At 41.0% G+C, this 16,418-nt stretch overlaps 1 protein-coding gene across 1 annotated transcript; it reads left to right on the top strand.

Moving 5' to 3' along the window:
* The first annotated feature begins 2,044 nt into the window (after positions 1-2,044).
* tollip (toll interacting protein) lies at positions 2,045-16,332 on the top strand. Its single transcript, XM_075461599.1, has 6 exons — positions 2,045-2,210; positions 7,221-7,370; positions 7,763-7,945; positions 12,192-12,344; positions 14,954-15,038; positions 15,125-16,332. Exons 1-6 carry the CDS (start codon positions 2,178-2,180, stop codon positions 15,346-15,348), a joined length of 828 nt encoding a protein of 275 aa, XP_075317714.1. The 5' UTR covers positions 2,045-2,177; the 3' UTR covers positions 15,349-16,332.
* Positions 16,333-16,418: the final 86 nt, after the last annotated feature.

Raw genomic sequence — 16,418 nt, 5'->3', positions numbered from 1 at the left:
TGAGATCTTACAATCATTGAAAATGTATGAATAGATTTGAATCGGGCTGTCTATACAAGGTAGATAAGTAATCTGAGAGAATTACACCTATTAAAACGATTTCACAACTGCAATGTTTGTCTTTCCCTATGGTTTAACATATGTTGAAATGAAATTGCTGCTTCAAAAGCTCAACGAGAGATAAACCGATGAAATGATTTTCTAAAACGGTGCCCAAACTTTTTCATACCACTCAATTAGGCAGATGGCCGTGCGTTCTTCAGATTCCGTTAGCTAGATGCTAGCGGAGACTGACTCGCAAATGCCAGACCTGTAAGAAAACAGAAAGGTTATTGTACTTTTGATATAAATCCACATCCCTCTGTCAGAAATCACAGTAATATTTTCAGGTTTCAGTCGCTAGCGGGGACATTTTTTGAGTTATTAGCGCCAGCCCTATGGCCAATCTCATTCTGCACTCGGTCGCCAGCACCCCCAGACAAAATCAACTGAACTGCAGCCAAATTTTGTGTAATGGGGCGAATAGGAAGCGAAACGGCTGTATGTAAAAGGGCTGTGATATTACTCCATCGCTCTGGCTCTGGTGATCAACAGACACGCCCAGCCTGAGGGGGCAGTAACGCATCATCGCTGTCTCAAGTCTGCTGGTCTAGAAAAAGAAAAGCTTGAAACACTTCCGGGATAGTGTGTAGACCCGACTTACTTTATGATGTTTTTCAAAGTCTTTTTAGACTGCATCAGCAAAACATTTTAGTTAATTTCTTATGGGTTCCATCTCATTCAGGTATTAAAGGGAATGAAGTTGCAGACCAGCTTGCTAAGGATGCTTTAAATGTTGAAGATCAGTTGAACATTCCACTTAGTAAAGCAGAAGTTAAGCGCATTATAGTCTCTAAAACGATAGGCTTATGGCAGGGGCAGTGGGACAGGGAGAGTAAAGGCTCGTGTATACTCTCGCAGCAGTGTGTCGCAGTGAGCTTGTCGCAGACACGACGCAGTTATTTTTGATTTATGCCTTGAAGCGCTGTCTGCGCTATGTTAATCCCACGCCACAACGCAAGAGGGACATTCACGAACAAGCTAGGATTGTGGGTGTTACGGTTACGGAGGTCATTCAACAACAATGGCGACTGGACGAATGCGCACTTTGATTGAGATGCAGCTGATCGATCTAGAAATAGAAGAAATATTGCTACTACTGGAGCTGGCAGAGAGGGAAAGAATCGTCACGGTTAGCGTCAGCCGGTTAGCAAACCGGAAATACGCATAGTGTAGAGCGGATGTAGAGTTGACCAATCAGAGGCCTCCTTTCTCTCCTCCCTGCGGCGATGTCTGCGGCACTGTCTGCGGTGAGTTACAATTTTGAGGAGGTGCACCAGAGTGTCTGCGTAGTGTCTGCGTAGTGTCTGCGTAGGGGGGGGGGGCATGTCTGCGTTAACTGCGACACACACGCAGACGACCTGGTTTCCGAGTATAAATCAGGCTTAAGGGTAGCTTCCTTCGCACTGTAAAAAAGCAGGTTCCCACTAGAAGACAGTGTAGCTGGAGTCGTAAGGAAGAACAGGTAATAAAATAGGCTTAAGATAGGGCACACTAGGCTGAATCATACTCTTCATATCATTGGCAAGCATGCCACAGGTCATTGTATACACTGCAGGGAAATGGAGACTGTCCGTCATGTTTTGTTAGAATGCCAAGCGTACAGCATAGAAAGAGGTATTCTGCTAGAGGAGGTTAGAGAACTGGGGGAGACCAGGCTCTCTCTTGAGGGACTACTTTCCTTTTCTGTGCCCTCAGCTTGGAGATTTGTGTTTAATTTCTTAAAGACTACAGGACTTTTTGAAAGGATTTAGTTTATTTTTTTTATTTAGTGAATTGTTTATTTATTTGTCTATTTATTTTCTTTTTCTTTTTTTCTTTTCTTTTTTCTTTTCTTTTGATTTTGTCACTCCTTCGTCGACGCTCCACACCCGCAGTTACATAATTGTACCATTGTTGGCGGTAATGTAACATTACGGATGCTAACCGCCAATAAATTACAAGAAGAAGAAGAAGAACTTCCGGGATAAACATCCACGCACAGAGCGTTGGTTGTTTGTTAATTACCCACTAACGTCGGTTTTTTAAAAAGGTTCCAAGAGTCGAGAATCTGTCAGTCCAGACATTGAAAATACGACATGGCGACCACCATCAGCACTCAGAGGGGGCAGGTAACGCACTCCGTGTTCGCTATGAGACTGACAGCTAGGCGGAACTATAAGGATTATTCCACCAACATCAGGTTTTTTCCTATCTGTGGTCACTCATTAACAACAACATACATTCACACACGTCAAGTCTGACATCATTTGTAGGTTACTGGAAAATCTCATGTTAAGTTCGCGAATTAACACACGGCTGAGGGGTTAGGTAAGTGGTTAATGCTCGGATTAAAATAAATAAATATCTTCGACTGAGCATATAACAAGGACGGTATATCGGTCTCTGTCACTGCTGAGCAGACTAACCCACATTACCCAACCCCCAGGCATGGTGTGTTGGTGAGGAGGCAGGCGGTGTTTCTGCTATGGAACTCATCTTAAATAATGTCTCAATTCTTAAACTTCACCATTGGCAAAGAAGATGTTGGAGGCTTACTGAATGAATTGTGCTGAATGATTAATAGGTGCACCTTTGTGTGAAGTCTTGGTATCCTTCACTTGTAAAAAGGGTGTGACATTATTCTGCCACATTTTAAATAAAAAAAATATACTAGAAAGTAAGAGTGAATAAACGTTTGAAATGCTGTCATTTGTGTCAGAGATTGCGAATTACAATTGGAGGCTATAACCGTACTATGAACATGAATTCAGCGGTGTTACGCATCATATTTAAAGGTACGATGTAGGAAGTTCTTTAAGAAGATTAAGGCCTAAAAGATCACACGTCACCCCTCTGTTAATTTAATTCCACTGGCTGCCCTTAGCCGCCCGCATCAAGTCACTGATGTTAAAGCTGCCGTCGGCAGGTTTTCAAAATTCCGAGTCTAAAGTCGGAAAATTCGAACTGATACAACTTTCAGGTCCCTCCCCCTCTGTGGACGAGGTTGTGCACGTGAGTTCACACCAGTGTGCGCGCACACAAGCTGGGGGCAGACTCACGCTCAGCATGGAAGACGTGGTTGGTGACTGTTCTGCTCAGATAATAGATAATAAACCTAACGTGATTGGTTAAAAACAGCCGGGAGCTCTCGATTTTTGCAAGCACGATTACAGGCTTCAGAGGGAGCTACAGAATTCGGGATTTTTCCTAAACAGGATATTTAATATTCTCCTTTCAGAATCCCATGACAGTTCAAGCTAATATGACTAAAAAAAAGTTGCCGACGGCAGCTTTAACCCTCTGGAGTAGGCCTTTCAGAGACTTTGAGGCAGTTTGCAACACCTTGACATTTTCAAGTATTTCAACTAACTGTAAACATCTATTCAAAAGTGACATATATGGTTGTATTCTGAAAAGCCTGACAAAAAATTATATGAGAGTAAAGTGAATGTAATACAAACAAGTTTTATTTAAATTGAGGGGAAACACAACTGTACAAAAAACAGGTTTTAGAGGTCTTCAAACTACGGAAGAGTATTAGGGCCAGGCATAAGAAAAAATATTTATATTTTGCCTGTCGAGAATAAAGTCGAAATTTCGAGAATAAAGATTCTCGACATTCCGACTTTAATCTCGACAGGCAAAATATTATTATTTTTTCTTATGCCTGGCCCTAATACTCTTCCGTATCAAACAGTGCAAGAAAACACACTATAAATATATCTAGCCAAGACTTTTGAAGGTTGAACCTTGTAAACAAAAGTGTTGGCTGCATAACAGTAAAAAGTGCAGTCAGAAATGTTTTTTTGTTTCCACACAAACTGTAAAAAAGTAATTGTAACTCAAGGCAGTATCTCTGTTAGTTGAATACTAATTAGATGGGTGTGTAACACCCCTGATTGCCCCCCACCCCCCTGTCACTCTCCATGTGATAATTGTCTGTTGATGCTGGCTGAATGGGGCGTGTTCTCACTTGTGAATAGCCACTCAATCACCTGGTACTTAACATGTGAATAGTGATAGGTGTGGCCTAGGAGGCTGCTGCAGTCTGAGACTACAGAAAATCCAAAGATTTCTGTTCACTCTCTTTAAAAAAGGGGCCCGTTTTTTAATTTATTTTAATATATATATATATATTTGAAAAGTAGAAGTTTCAAGGTTTTTAATCGTGTCACTTATATGTTTGAATAACAAAAACTCACAGAGTTACAGACGTGTTTTTGGAGAAGTGTCAAAAATCCCGCCGGCGGGTTCCATGGTTACATGGAAACGTTTTTCACTGTAACCGATATTTTTGCTTATCGTTTGGCTGTCGTTGCCATATGGAGCCGGCGTTCTGGGTACCCCAAAACGATATTTTTGGAGAATGGGTTCCAGAGTGGGAAGATCTAGGAACGCCGCCGTTCGCATTTTCATTGTTACAGCCAGAACGGATTTGTTTACATCTGCGTCACAGCCACATGATCGTGACGTATACACATACGTCAGTGACCAGAACAAAAAGCGGCTTCCATTCAAAATCCGGAAGAAGAAGACAACACAACAAGGACAGACAGCGATCATCATGGACCCCACAACATTGATAGCAGCACTGCTGCAGACACTGCTAACTACAGCGGCGTTGTTGAAGGAACATTTACAGGTAGAAGTAGGGGCGTACACACATGCGCATTGCTTCTTCTATTGTTCTGGTGTAACCAGTGGGGGTGGTTTACAGCGCACATAGAGGTGTGGCGTGTGTACTGCATCGTTTTCAGCAAGCGTGGCGTTGCCATGAGGACCTGATTCTTTACAGAAGCTTTCCTGTGTGGTCGCAATAATTTTCGTACTCTGTTTAAAAAAAACCTTGTTTCATTTTCGTTTAGCTGTAGTCTTAAGCCCTATTCGGACGGGACTAGTTCAATGGGGGGACGTATGGTAATGTTGGTTAACCAGACGACGCCAGGGAGAAGAAATGACCAATTCGGACGGGACAAGAAATCCCTGTAATATTCATCTAACATGGGAGGAGTTGTTGGTTACGCACAACCGTCACATCCTGGATGCTATGCACGTCTTCATTTCACTTCCGTAAACCCCATCTGTAAACAGACATGGCGCCGACCAGGTCGAAGCATGCGTGCTTTCATCAGCGCTTCATCCAGAACCTCCATGTTTGCAAACAGACACACCTAATTGTTTCTCTCTTTAAAAGGATGTGACGACATATTCCGTACTTATTACCGAAGGTCGCATTCGCACGGGATTAGTATTACCTATGGTAGATACTCCGGACCGTTTCACAGGAGGTAGAATTCTCGGCAAAGTTTACAGACATACTCCGCTATCTTTACTGACATGGCGCGTTCGGACGGGACTAGATTTCCCAGTTATTATTACTTTACCGCAGGTCCCCCCATTAAACTAGTCCCGTCCGAATAGGGCTTTAGACTCCAGAGTGTTAGCCTACAGAGTCCTTAATGGAACGGTTCCCATCTACTTGAATGCTCTCACAAAGGCTTATGTCACAACTCGGTCACTCCGGTCGTCACAGGATTGTCGTCTAGCAGTGCCTACACCACGCTGAAGACAATCCAGACTCTTTTCATGTGTCTTTCCACGATGGTGGAATGACCTACCGAGCGCTACCAGAACAGGGGCGTCTCTGAATATCTTGAAGAAACTCTTAAATACCCAGCTCCTCAGAGAGCATCTCCTACCCTAGCACTGACCCTGTACTTCCCTACCCCCTCTACTGCCCTGTATCTTTCTGTACTTCCCTCTATACCTGCACTCTATCTCTACACTGCCCCCCCTGTCACCTCTGACAGAGTCTGACTAGTTTCCTTCTATGTAGCTTATTGTTATCTTTGATGTTAGCTGTAATGTTATATTTTCATTTGTAAGTCGCTTTGGATAAAAGCGTCTGCTAAAAGCATAAACATAAAAAAGGAGTAATCCTAAAGTATCACTAAAGAATATGTTTATATATTCACTGGAAGTATTTGTTGGAGTATTTATCTGAAGAAATGCTGTATTTTCCTCATTTGTTCATATTTAGCTGTTTTGGGGACAGTTTTGGGCTGCAACCTTTAGGCTGCAACCTTTGGGCTGCCACCTTTAGGCTGCAACCTTTGGGCTGCCACCTTTCAACCCTGATCCAGTCATGAATCATGTCTAGTCTAACCAATGGATGGAGGCTATCGGCAGCTGAAGGCAGTCCCGGAACTTTGGAGAACAATTATGAGATCCACATTCAAGTGTGGGATCAGTCTATAGCTACTACAGAGCAGGACGTCTTTGGTGGCTTTTGACAGGGTGTCTGGGAGGGGGTCGTGTCTTTTAAAACTGGCAGCTGGGCCTTTGACCCTCTTCAGCTCTCCATGCTGGCTGACTTACCACTTGACTCCTCTGAGCGGGAGTTATAAGCCTTCATGCCTCTCATAGAAGAACTTCATTAGAAGTTAAAGACATTTCTGTTCTCATGTGTCTATGCATGAAATATCTTTTAACTTATCTAGACTATTGCTTGTTTTTAAATTCATTTAAATGATTTTATTTGTTTCTCTTTATATTCTTTTATGTATTTTTAATGCTTCTTACACTCCATGCTGCAATGCTTTTACTTTATGTAAAGCACTTTGAATTGTTTGTACATGAAATGTGCTATATAAATAAATTTGATTTGATTTGATTAGAGAATGGAATATATTTCAGAAGTCTACAGGTTCATTGTCGAATTAGCAAAAGCTCCACTTGTCCTCCAGGGGTGATGAATTTCTATGGAGCGAGGCCTCACCTTTTTTTTCCAGCTTTATCACCAGATTTGAAAAAAGTATTTCTTGGATTTCAGTAGTTGTATTTACAAAATTATAGTTTTGAACACATTTGTAGGTAAAAACTATACATTGTAAGTTTTTTTTAAAAGAACACATATTTACTGCTGATTGAATCACTTAGTTTGACATCATTTCATCTGGGGAGAAAAAGTGCATTTAGGTATTTGGTGCTGTTTGCCGCCCTGTGATGGACCCTGTCTCTTGGTCATTGGCAGGATCCAATTGGCATGGATGTTGTTTTACTGTCTATCTGTGTGAAATATGTGCTCTCCCTTTCCAAAGCCTGTCTGAAGCCATGCATGTGTGTATTGTTTTATTCAGGTGTATATTGGGGAGCTTCCTCAGGACTTCCTGCGAATCACTCCAACCCAGCAGCAGCAACAGGTCCAACTTGATGCCCACGCAGCCAGGCAGCTGCAGTATGGAGGCTCAATAGCGACTGTTGGACGTCTTAGCATTACTGTGGTCCAGGTACACAGCTCAGTTTCACTCTTCAAAACACAGTCGTTTCGTCTGAATTTGTATCAGTATGGACATTGTGTACCAGTGCAAAACAATAACACATCACAGATGACAGTACCTTCGTTTTTTCCAGCTTTTGTGTTCGTTGATGATATTAAAACAAACTAAGTTATTAAACATGTCTTCCCTGTAGTATAATATTCAAATTAAGGCTGATTTCAATTTTCTGCAACAAAGGGCAATATCATTGTTCGACTGAAAAGAGCACAATACTCTGTAATTACTTATTAGAATCCATTGTTTTTACTGCAATCCACTGAATATATGGTGCAGGGCTTTGTAACAGCAGCCAACTTAAATGTACCTCTAACCAAAGCCACCTTATTCGTTTGATTTCATAGGCCAAACTTGCAAAAAACTATGGCATGACACGGATGGATCCATACTGTAGAATCAGACTGGGCTATGCAGTCTACGAGACACCAACTGCACACAACGGAGCCAAGAACCCGCGCTGGAACAAGGTGATCCAGTGTACAATTCCTCCAGGGGTGGATTCTTTTTACCTGGAGATCTTTGATGAGGTGAGGATCAGAACTTTCCACTTCAGCAAACCTCACACAAGAAGAAGTTATATTATATACAGTGGCTTGCGAAAGTATTTACCCCCCTTAGCATATTCCCTACTTTGTTGCCTTACTACCTCGAATTGTTATCATTTAATTTACTCAACTTGCAAAATATTTTTCTACGTGAAGCAAACAAGTAATACAAAAAAATAGATCTTGAGCATATATACTTAGTCACCTACCCCCAAAGTCAGTACTTTGTAGAGAGACCACTTGCAGCAGTTACAGTTGCAAGTCTCTTCGGGTATGTCTCTATGACCACGTTCACTCTGCTGTCAAAAGTGGCCCAAATCTGCCCTTTTTGCCTATTTGTGAACCAAATCTAATTTTGTTTATCCCAGTTTGAATCCATTTTTTTTTTTCAAATCAGACCCAGCCCACGTTCATATGTTGTACTGAATCGGCTACATATCTCGTGTTTTTCATCCAACTTTTGCATTATTGAAGTGAGACAGACATCAGAATCAGAATCAGAAAAGGTTTTATTGCCAAGTCATTTTTACATCACGAGGAATTTGGCCTGGTCTGTTTGGTGCCAAAAAAATATATAATAATAATAAAATAAAGTATTAAAATGTAAATGTCTCCTCCAGCACAGAATCAAATCTAATCAATGGACGAAATAAGCATGGCAGACACCCTTAATGGAGCTAGTCAGTGGAAAGAAAGGGAGGTTTTGGACTCAATTAAAATCCTCATAATTTTGTCAGCTCCAATTGCACAACAACTTCAGAACTATTGCACACATGCTGACTTGTGAAGCATCCATATTTACTTCCATGTACGCAGTGCTGCGTGAGGCCTCATGTCTTCTTCTGCGGATGCGGGTCACTTCTGAGCTGTAGACTGTTCAAACTGGGGTCTGATGGCAGCTGCATTTAAATTATGATGAGGGGAACCACACAGAAAAACTGAATCTCAGCAAAGAATGGGAATTTAGCATTAAGACCTGCAGTGTGAACGTAGCCTATGAGCTCGGTACGTTTAGCTTCTGGGATTTTTGTCCATTCTTCAAAGCAAAGCTGCTCCGGTTCCTTCCAGTCAGATGGGTTCTGCTGGTGTACAGCAATTTTTGAGTCAAGCCACAGAGGCTCATAGTCCTGCTGGAAGGTGAACCTCTGCCTCAGTCTCTTTTCAGAAAAAGTTCCATTTTACTTTAATCTGATCAGAAGACCTTCCATATGTTTGGGGAGTCTCCCACATGCTTTCTGAACATTTTTCAGTGAGACACATCTTTTGCCTGGCCACTCTTTATTAAAGGCCAGCTCAGACGTTATTTTAGAATAATTCAGTTCTGATTTGTACTGCTCCACAACTTTGTCCCTGACCTGTTTGGAGAGCTCCACGGTCGTCATGGCGGCGCCTCTTGACTATCGGTGTTGCAGACTCTTGAGCCTTTCAGAACAGGTGCACATACTGAAAACTGAGGTCATGTCACACTTAGACTGTCCACAGGTGGACCTTGTTTAACTAATCATGCGACTTCTGGAGGTAATTGGTAGCACCAGATCTTATTAAAGGACTTGACAACCAAGACGTATGTATGCACCATTTTTCAATTTTGATTATTTCTTATTTATTTATTTTTTAATTTTATTTAATTTCACTAATTCAGACTATTTTGTCTAGGTCCATCACATAGAATAACATTTTAGAAAAATCCATTGAAACTGCAGGTTGTAATGCAAAAAACACTAGAGGGGTAAATACTTTTGCAAGCCACTGTATTTGCAACATTCTGCTAACATTACTATAAGTATGTGGAAAGACCAAGCTGTAAGATTGTGACCTCTTTAGAGGAGATGAGAAGACCTTGACTGGAGCTTTATTTTGAGTTTCAGTGCTTGTCAGAGTATATCCTAAATTATAAAAGGTTGGAAATAAATCACATGGTTTAAGTTGAATCCTGGCCTGTTTAATGAGTTATTAAATAACTCTGGCTTAACTTCTAACTTTGATTCTTTTCCTTTGTGCTTGCATCCTGCCCAAAACAAGGAGCTTAGTTCCTGTCGTACATGTAAATAAGATGACACAGAATCTCTGCTCCTGTTCTAAGTGCTGTGGTTTCATTCCATGTTGGTACGAAGATACAGAGCGTGATGGCACATTTATGACATTATTTCTACTGTTTGGATTCAATACCCTTCTGCATGTCTCTTCGAGACTCAAATTGGCCTAAGTGCTCCATTTCTGCTTAAAATTTCATTGTTTTGTATCTTTTTGTAAAACCTGAATATGTGAATGAAAGGATATGTTGATGTCGATCCGCACTCATCCAGGTCATGGAAATCTTCTAGTGTTTTTACATCATTTCTCTTTTATCTGTTATTCTAAGGTTCACTAGGTTAGCGTGGCTAATTGCCTGACTTCTTTAATTCATCATACCAGCTTGAATAAGGGTAACTGGACTTCTTGGATCTGAAGATGTTTCACCTCTCATCCTAAAGGCTTCTTCAGTTCTGAACCAGATGGTGGGGAGTGTCAGCTTATAAGCAGAGAGGGTGGTTCCGGTCACATGTGTCACTGGGGTCACATGGCACTGAAAGGATCGGATTATTGGCTAAATTACAATAAGAATGAGTTATTAAGTTCATGTAGACACCTTAATCTGACAAGAAATTGGATCGGATTCAGACCCCGAGATAACTGGGTTGAAAGTCACTCTAAACCTGCTTGTAGACGCTGAAGCACGTGGTGAATCAGACTTTGCGTTCTGCGCATGCTCCAGATGTTTTCCCGGGGTCGTGACCCGGAAGTCAAAGGAGACGATATTCCTGTTGTTGTTGCCGTCTGAAAGAAACAAACAACGCGATGGAGAATGCTCCGTTGGGCATCGAGTTTGTGCAACAAGCAGCTCATCACAGACCAAATGTAGAGGGACGTAGCTTCATCTTGCTCTGCATTCGCCATCTTTCTCCAATGCCTGAGTTTGTTGTTGTTGTTGGTGGTGAAGAGGTCAACAGGAAGTGGCTCTATTAGCAACAGTTGGAATGGGTACAGCACCACCTATCATACCGGGGTATGACACGCTTTGTGCCAATGATTCGATTCATTCACCGCCAGATAACCAAGGAGAATTACCCTTGCTCAGATAAGGAGCAACTCAGTCTGATTGTAATTTAGCCAATAATCCGATCCTTTCAGTGCCATGTGACCCCACTGAGTATCACCTCTGAATTGTTTACCTGTCTGAAAGGGTGAGTTCTGGTCACAGGATCCAAGTTGTGAATGTTTGTGAAACAGCCTGGGGAGGAGAGACAATGCTGCATTGTAGGTGCTGGGAAGGTGATACCTGAGACCACGTCCTCTGTTCAAAGATGGTTTCTCCAGTTTAACATAGATGGCTTCATTAACTCCTCCTCCATCTGTCTTCTCTGTCCAGAATGTGGACATTACTGTCCTCAGAGAGTCCCTTTTCCTTCAGATGTGGGTGCACTGCTGGCTCTGGACCTGAATAAGTGGCTCTCCTATGTTGTGCCGTGCACTTATGGAGCTGTTGTTTGGTCAACAACCGGGCACAAGGAAGCCATCTATGTTAAACTGGAGAAACATCTTTGAACAGAGGAGGATAAAGGACAAATGCATGTAAAAACACTAGAAGGTTCCAAACACACAAGTGTGTCACAGAGTGAAATGTGCTGCTCAGAGAAGGAATGTGTTGATAGTCAATGAGCCAGGAAGAGCTGGCAGTTCAGCAGGGTCCACAGTAAATGAGATGATCTTCCCTCTGGACAATCCCTATTCATGTGCAATATTCAAACAATTATGGCCAAAAACTGTTGTGTGCAATATATCCATTTACTTGAATCTTCTTACACCTTATTTATTTTATTTACCGTAACAAAAAACTGTGCATCTTAACACCCTTCCTTTTTTGTACATACTTATATATTTTTTAATATTTTTATTTTCTCTTTGCACTGTTTTAGTGGCTTTAAATTTCGCTGTACAATGACAATAAAGGCATTCTGATTCTGATTCTGATGTGCCTTGTAAGTAATTTAAAAACAGAGAACATTAAGTCTCACGATTTCCGCATTATACTGTTAAAATTATCGTAACCCAAAACATCAATATTTATACCCTCAGTAGTGACATCATTGGATAAAATGACCACGCCCTTTCTCTTTTTTCAGCCTATGTGAGTGGTTGTCTATTGTAGCATATAATTGGATGTTTGCTTCCATCTGTTTTTGTGCAGAGAGCTTTTTCTATGGATGATAGGATAGCATGGACACATGTCACCATTCCTGAGGGGCTCAGGGAGGGCAGTGTGGTGGATGAATGGTTCAGCCTCAGCGGTAGACAGGGTGATGACAAGGAGGGCATGATCAACCTGGTGATGTCATTTGCTGTAAGTATATTTACACATACTCTTCAAACAACTGGAAACTGCATACCCCACTTGACTGACTATTGCGGGGAGATATGTGTCAGTTCTGAGATCTTGATGCATATTTCAATTTACTCAAGTTGAGAATGAGCAACCACCTACAGGGTCTTTTCTTTAAAAAGCTTTGCCTTAATGGCCTATGTGTATTGAGATGTAACCATTAAATGTAAATTAAGTTAATGTGGTTTTTCATGAAAATGTAACCACAAGCCTTTCATCTCTCACAGTGCCAATATCTATGTGAACTAAAGATGTTGTGGAGGAAAGAGTAGTTGGACTCACCTTTCCAGCCTCTTATGGGGGAGTTATTGATCAGAACGACACAGAGACATGTACATGGCAGCATGCACGGAAATTCCCAATGAGCTTAGTTTATCAGATCTTCTTGTACCTCTTGATATCATTCTGTGTGTACGTGGCCCAAACCCAATCTCTATCTGGAACCTGCTGTCTGAGAATGCTGCCACATCTTCTTCATTGTGTAGACAGAGTTCATTCTGGTCCTAAACAATGTGTGGCTCGGGCAGCCTCAAGGCCCTGCTGCTCCCCACAAAGACAGTTGTTATTTAGATCCTAATTGATTGTCATCAACATTATCTTATTTTCTAAGGTAGATGTGCTTCATAAATCCAACTGTATAGTTTCCCAAGGACCCGTTTACCCTTCATTATGTATATATTTTTTTGTATCTACATATGTAATAATAATATATCAAGTGTTCGTGGTACTTTTAGTCCACTAAAACAGATCAAATTACTAAGCAGTGTTTCCCGCAGGAAATTGCTTAGTCAAGGTGGTGAGTCGTCGGCCGGGACCAGGGGTTTTGCGCGGATAGCGTTCCGTCGGGTGGCGGGGGGGGGAATGGGAATGGGACGGGGGCTGTTAGAGCAATAACGAAGCTGTTTAAGAGCTGTAACACTTTTTTATTTACATTATTAACTATTTACATTAACAACCAGTAGGTGTCGCAATTCAATGTTGTCAATGCTGTCTTTTAATGTCTGAGCCTGGCAAAGCATTATTACTTCAGTTTAAAAAAAAAAAAAAAAAAAAAAAAAAAATTTTTTTTTTCGGGAACATTGGCAAGTGCGAGTTTGCTAAGGCGGCCGCCTTAACTATAATGCGCTGCGGGAAACACTGCTAAGTAAGAAATTAAGCTCAGTTTAAATTGTTAGTGTAATAGTGCCTGTTCACATCATATGTAATAATCTCAGTGCTCATCACATAATAAGTTGATAGAAATGGTGAAAAATTCCAAATCACAATGCCGTGTTGATACAGTCTAAATCAAATGTAGATTTGCCCCAACTGTTGTTCAGCAGGTATTTAGATACACATATGTAGAGTACTTTACAGGCTGTGCTCAATCTGTTGTCAAAGACATGCATTTCCAGACAAAGACTCAATATATCAACTAAAAGCTTTTGTGATGTGACTAGGGGCCAGTGAGTTACTTCCAATTTCATTCTAAGTCTGACCAATGGTTCTATGCTTGAATCAAAAGTTATTGATATTCAAATAATACAAATATTCAAATTCAAAAATGAAAAGTCTGAGTTTCTGTCTGAATTCTCAGAGTTTTTATCCCAGTTAGTGCTGAGTACAGATAAAGTCATTGTAGTGGGTGACTTTAATATTCATGTAGATGTTGAAAATGACAGCCTGAATATGAACTTTAATTCTATATTAGACTCTATTGGATTTTCTCAGAGTGTACACAGACCGACTCACTGCCTTAATCACACCCTTGATCTTGTGCTGACTTATGGCATTGAGAGTGAACAGTTAACAGTGTTCCCTCATAACCCTGTCTTATCTGACCATTTTCTGATAACCTTTGAGTTTACATTACTTGACTATACAGTTTTTGAGAAGAAGTTTACATATAGAAGGTGTCTATCAGAGTATGCTGTAACCAGATTTAAAGAATTAATTCCATCATCCTTTTCTTCACTGCCATGTGCAGATATGACAGAGGACGACTACCTAAACTTTACTCCAGCAACACTTGACTCTCTTGTTGACAGCACTATAGTTTCAATGCGTACAGCACTGGACAATGTTGCCCCTCTGAAAAGGAAGGTAATCAGTCAGAAGAGGCTGGCTCCTTGGTATAATTCACAGCTGCGTGCTTTAAAGCAGACTGCAAGAAAGCTGGAGAGACAGTGGCATAAATTTCCATTGCTATGCTGATGATACTCAGCTGTACTTATCTATAAAACCAGATGAACCCAATAGGTTGGTCAGACTACAAGCATGTCTTAAAGACATAAAGACCTGGATGACTCAGAACTGTCTGCTTCTAAATTCAGACAAAACTGAAGTCGTTATCTTTGGACCTGAGTGCTTCAGGGAGAAACTGTCTAGCTATATAGTTACTCTAGATGGTATTTCCTTGGCTTCTAGTTCTACAGTGAGGAACCTTGGAGTTATTTTTTAACAGAATTTATCATTTGAATCACGTATATAACAGGTTTCTAGGACTGCCTTTCACCTTTCAAGTTTAATTTGTGATTAACTACGTTGAGAACTTGAAGTTAAGCCACTTATCTTATCTCTCTTTGTGCCAGTCTTTACCAGCAGCAATGATGAGTCAGCCTGTTGTTCTAATGCCCTCTGTTTACCAGGAAGGAGTTGGATATGTGCCCATTACAGGTCAGAAATGCACACACGCACATATCCACCTAATTTCTCCTGTGTAGAACTGCCTCTTTCATTGACTGTGTGTCCTATGTTGCTAGGAGTGCCTGGAGTGTACAACCAGGGCATGGTGCCTATGGCAGTGCCATCAACCATGCCAACTATTGGGAGCCAGGGGCACGTGTGCAGTGAAGAGGATCTTAAGGCTCTGCAAGATATGTTCCCCAACCTGGATCAGGAGGTGGTTCGCACTGTACTGGATGCACAGCAGGGCAACAAAGATGCTGCCATCAACTCTCTGCTGCAAATGGCTGAGGAGCTCTAAGTACAGAAGACCATCTGGGAGCAGACACACCAACACATACAGTCATGCACACAGGCATGGAAATGATTGAAAAGCAGAATATACCCAGATAGTACAGTCTCTTTGTACACACACAGTTTAGGTAACTCACATCCTGAACTCCCAGTTGTCCCAGCCAAACAGTCACAGAGATCTGTTCCCTCTTCCTTTACTGACTCATAAGCCAAACAGTTCAAAAGAAGTATGGACCCTGCTTGCACACAACTCTGTGACCCAAAAGACATTCCTTATTAAAGCTTCACAAAGACGAAGTATACCTTTTATTAGTCAGTGGTTTAAATTTAGATGAAGAGCATGTCTTTGTGAGATGATGCAGTCATGCCAGGATCATTAATCACTCAAACTGAATAATAAATTAGCAGTAGTGTGACATCTTGTAAATGTGACTTGCCAGCATAATTTTGCGTTTCTTCAGTCTTTCAGTATTATGATCTATTTTGCAGTCATGGTGATACAATCTATATTCCCCACAGGGATTCCAGGGTTTGATTTGCACTGATTAAGCTGTAGCGCGCCCATCTACCATATTCTTTTTGTTAATTGTATGTTTTGTATCTGTGTGTTCTTCTATTTCATATTTTAGTTATGAAATGTTTAGTGCATTCAAAATCTAATTATTAAGAATATATTAAATCATACAGAAATCTATATATGGATAAGAGAATGACAATGAAGAGCCATTTAGGGGGAAATATCTTGACTTAAGGCAACACAACTTGCTCAGATTTATCCTTCACAATGCTAATAAACATATATTCTAAATGTTTGGAGGTAACATATTGTAAGTCACACAGTATGGATGTTAAGTTTTATAAAGTACCTTGTGGAATCACTTGTTAACTTAACTGTAGTCTTAAAGATGCAGCATGAAAATAAATATGTTGCTTTCCTGCTCAGCAGGATTTTGTCAATAAAGCTTTTGAGGCCAATAAAGCTCCATCCACATTTTGCAGAGTAACTTCCTTTAAATCCTAAACCACAATATTTGCCCACTTTTGATCAGCTGTATCCACAGCTGTTTTTAGAAATAC

Source organism: Odontesthes bonariensis, chromosome 1 (genome assembly GCF_027942865.1).
Source record: "Odontesthes bonariensis isolate fOdoBon6 chromosome 1, fOdoBon6.hap1, whole genome shotgun sequence".
In the NCBI taxonomy this organism is placed as follows: Eukaryota; Metazoa; Chordata; class Actinopteri; order Atheriniformes; family Atherinopsidae; genus Odontesthes; species Odontesthes bonariensis.
The sequence above is the reverse complement of the archived record's forward strand: the minus strand, read 5'-3'. Positions and strand labels throughout refer to the sequence as shown.

Bases quoted from the DNA above. Each gene is read 5' to 3' on its own strand.
- tollip (XM_075461599.1), top strand. From the start codon at position 2,178: ATGGCGACCACCATCAGCACTCAGAGGGGGCAG. The intron at 7,371-7,762 runs GTACACAGCTCA...TTGATTTCATAG, and splicing joins TTAGCATTACTGTGGTCCAG to GCCAAACTTGCAAAAAACTA. The intron at 15,039-15,124 runs GTCAGAAATGCA...CTATGTTGCTAG, and splicing joins TGGATATGTGCCCATTACAG to GAGTGCCTGGAGTGTACAAC.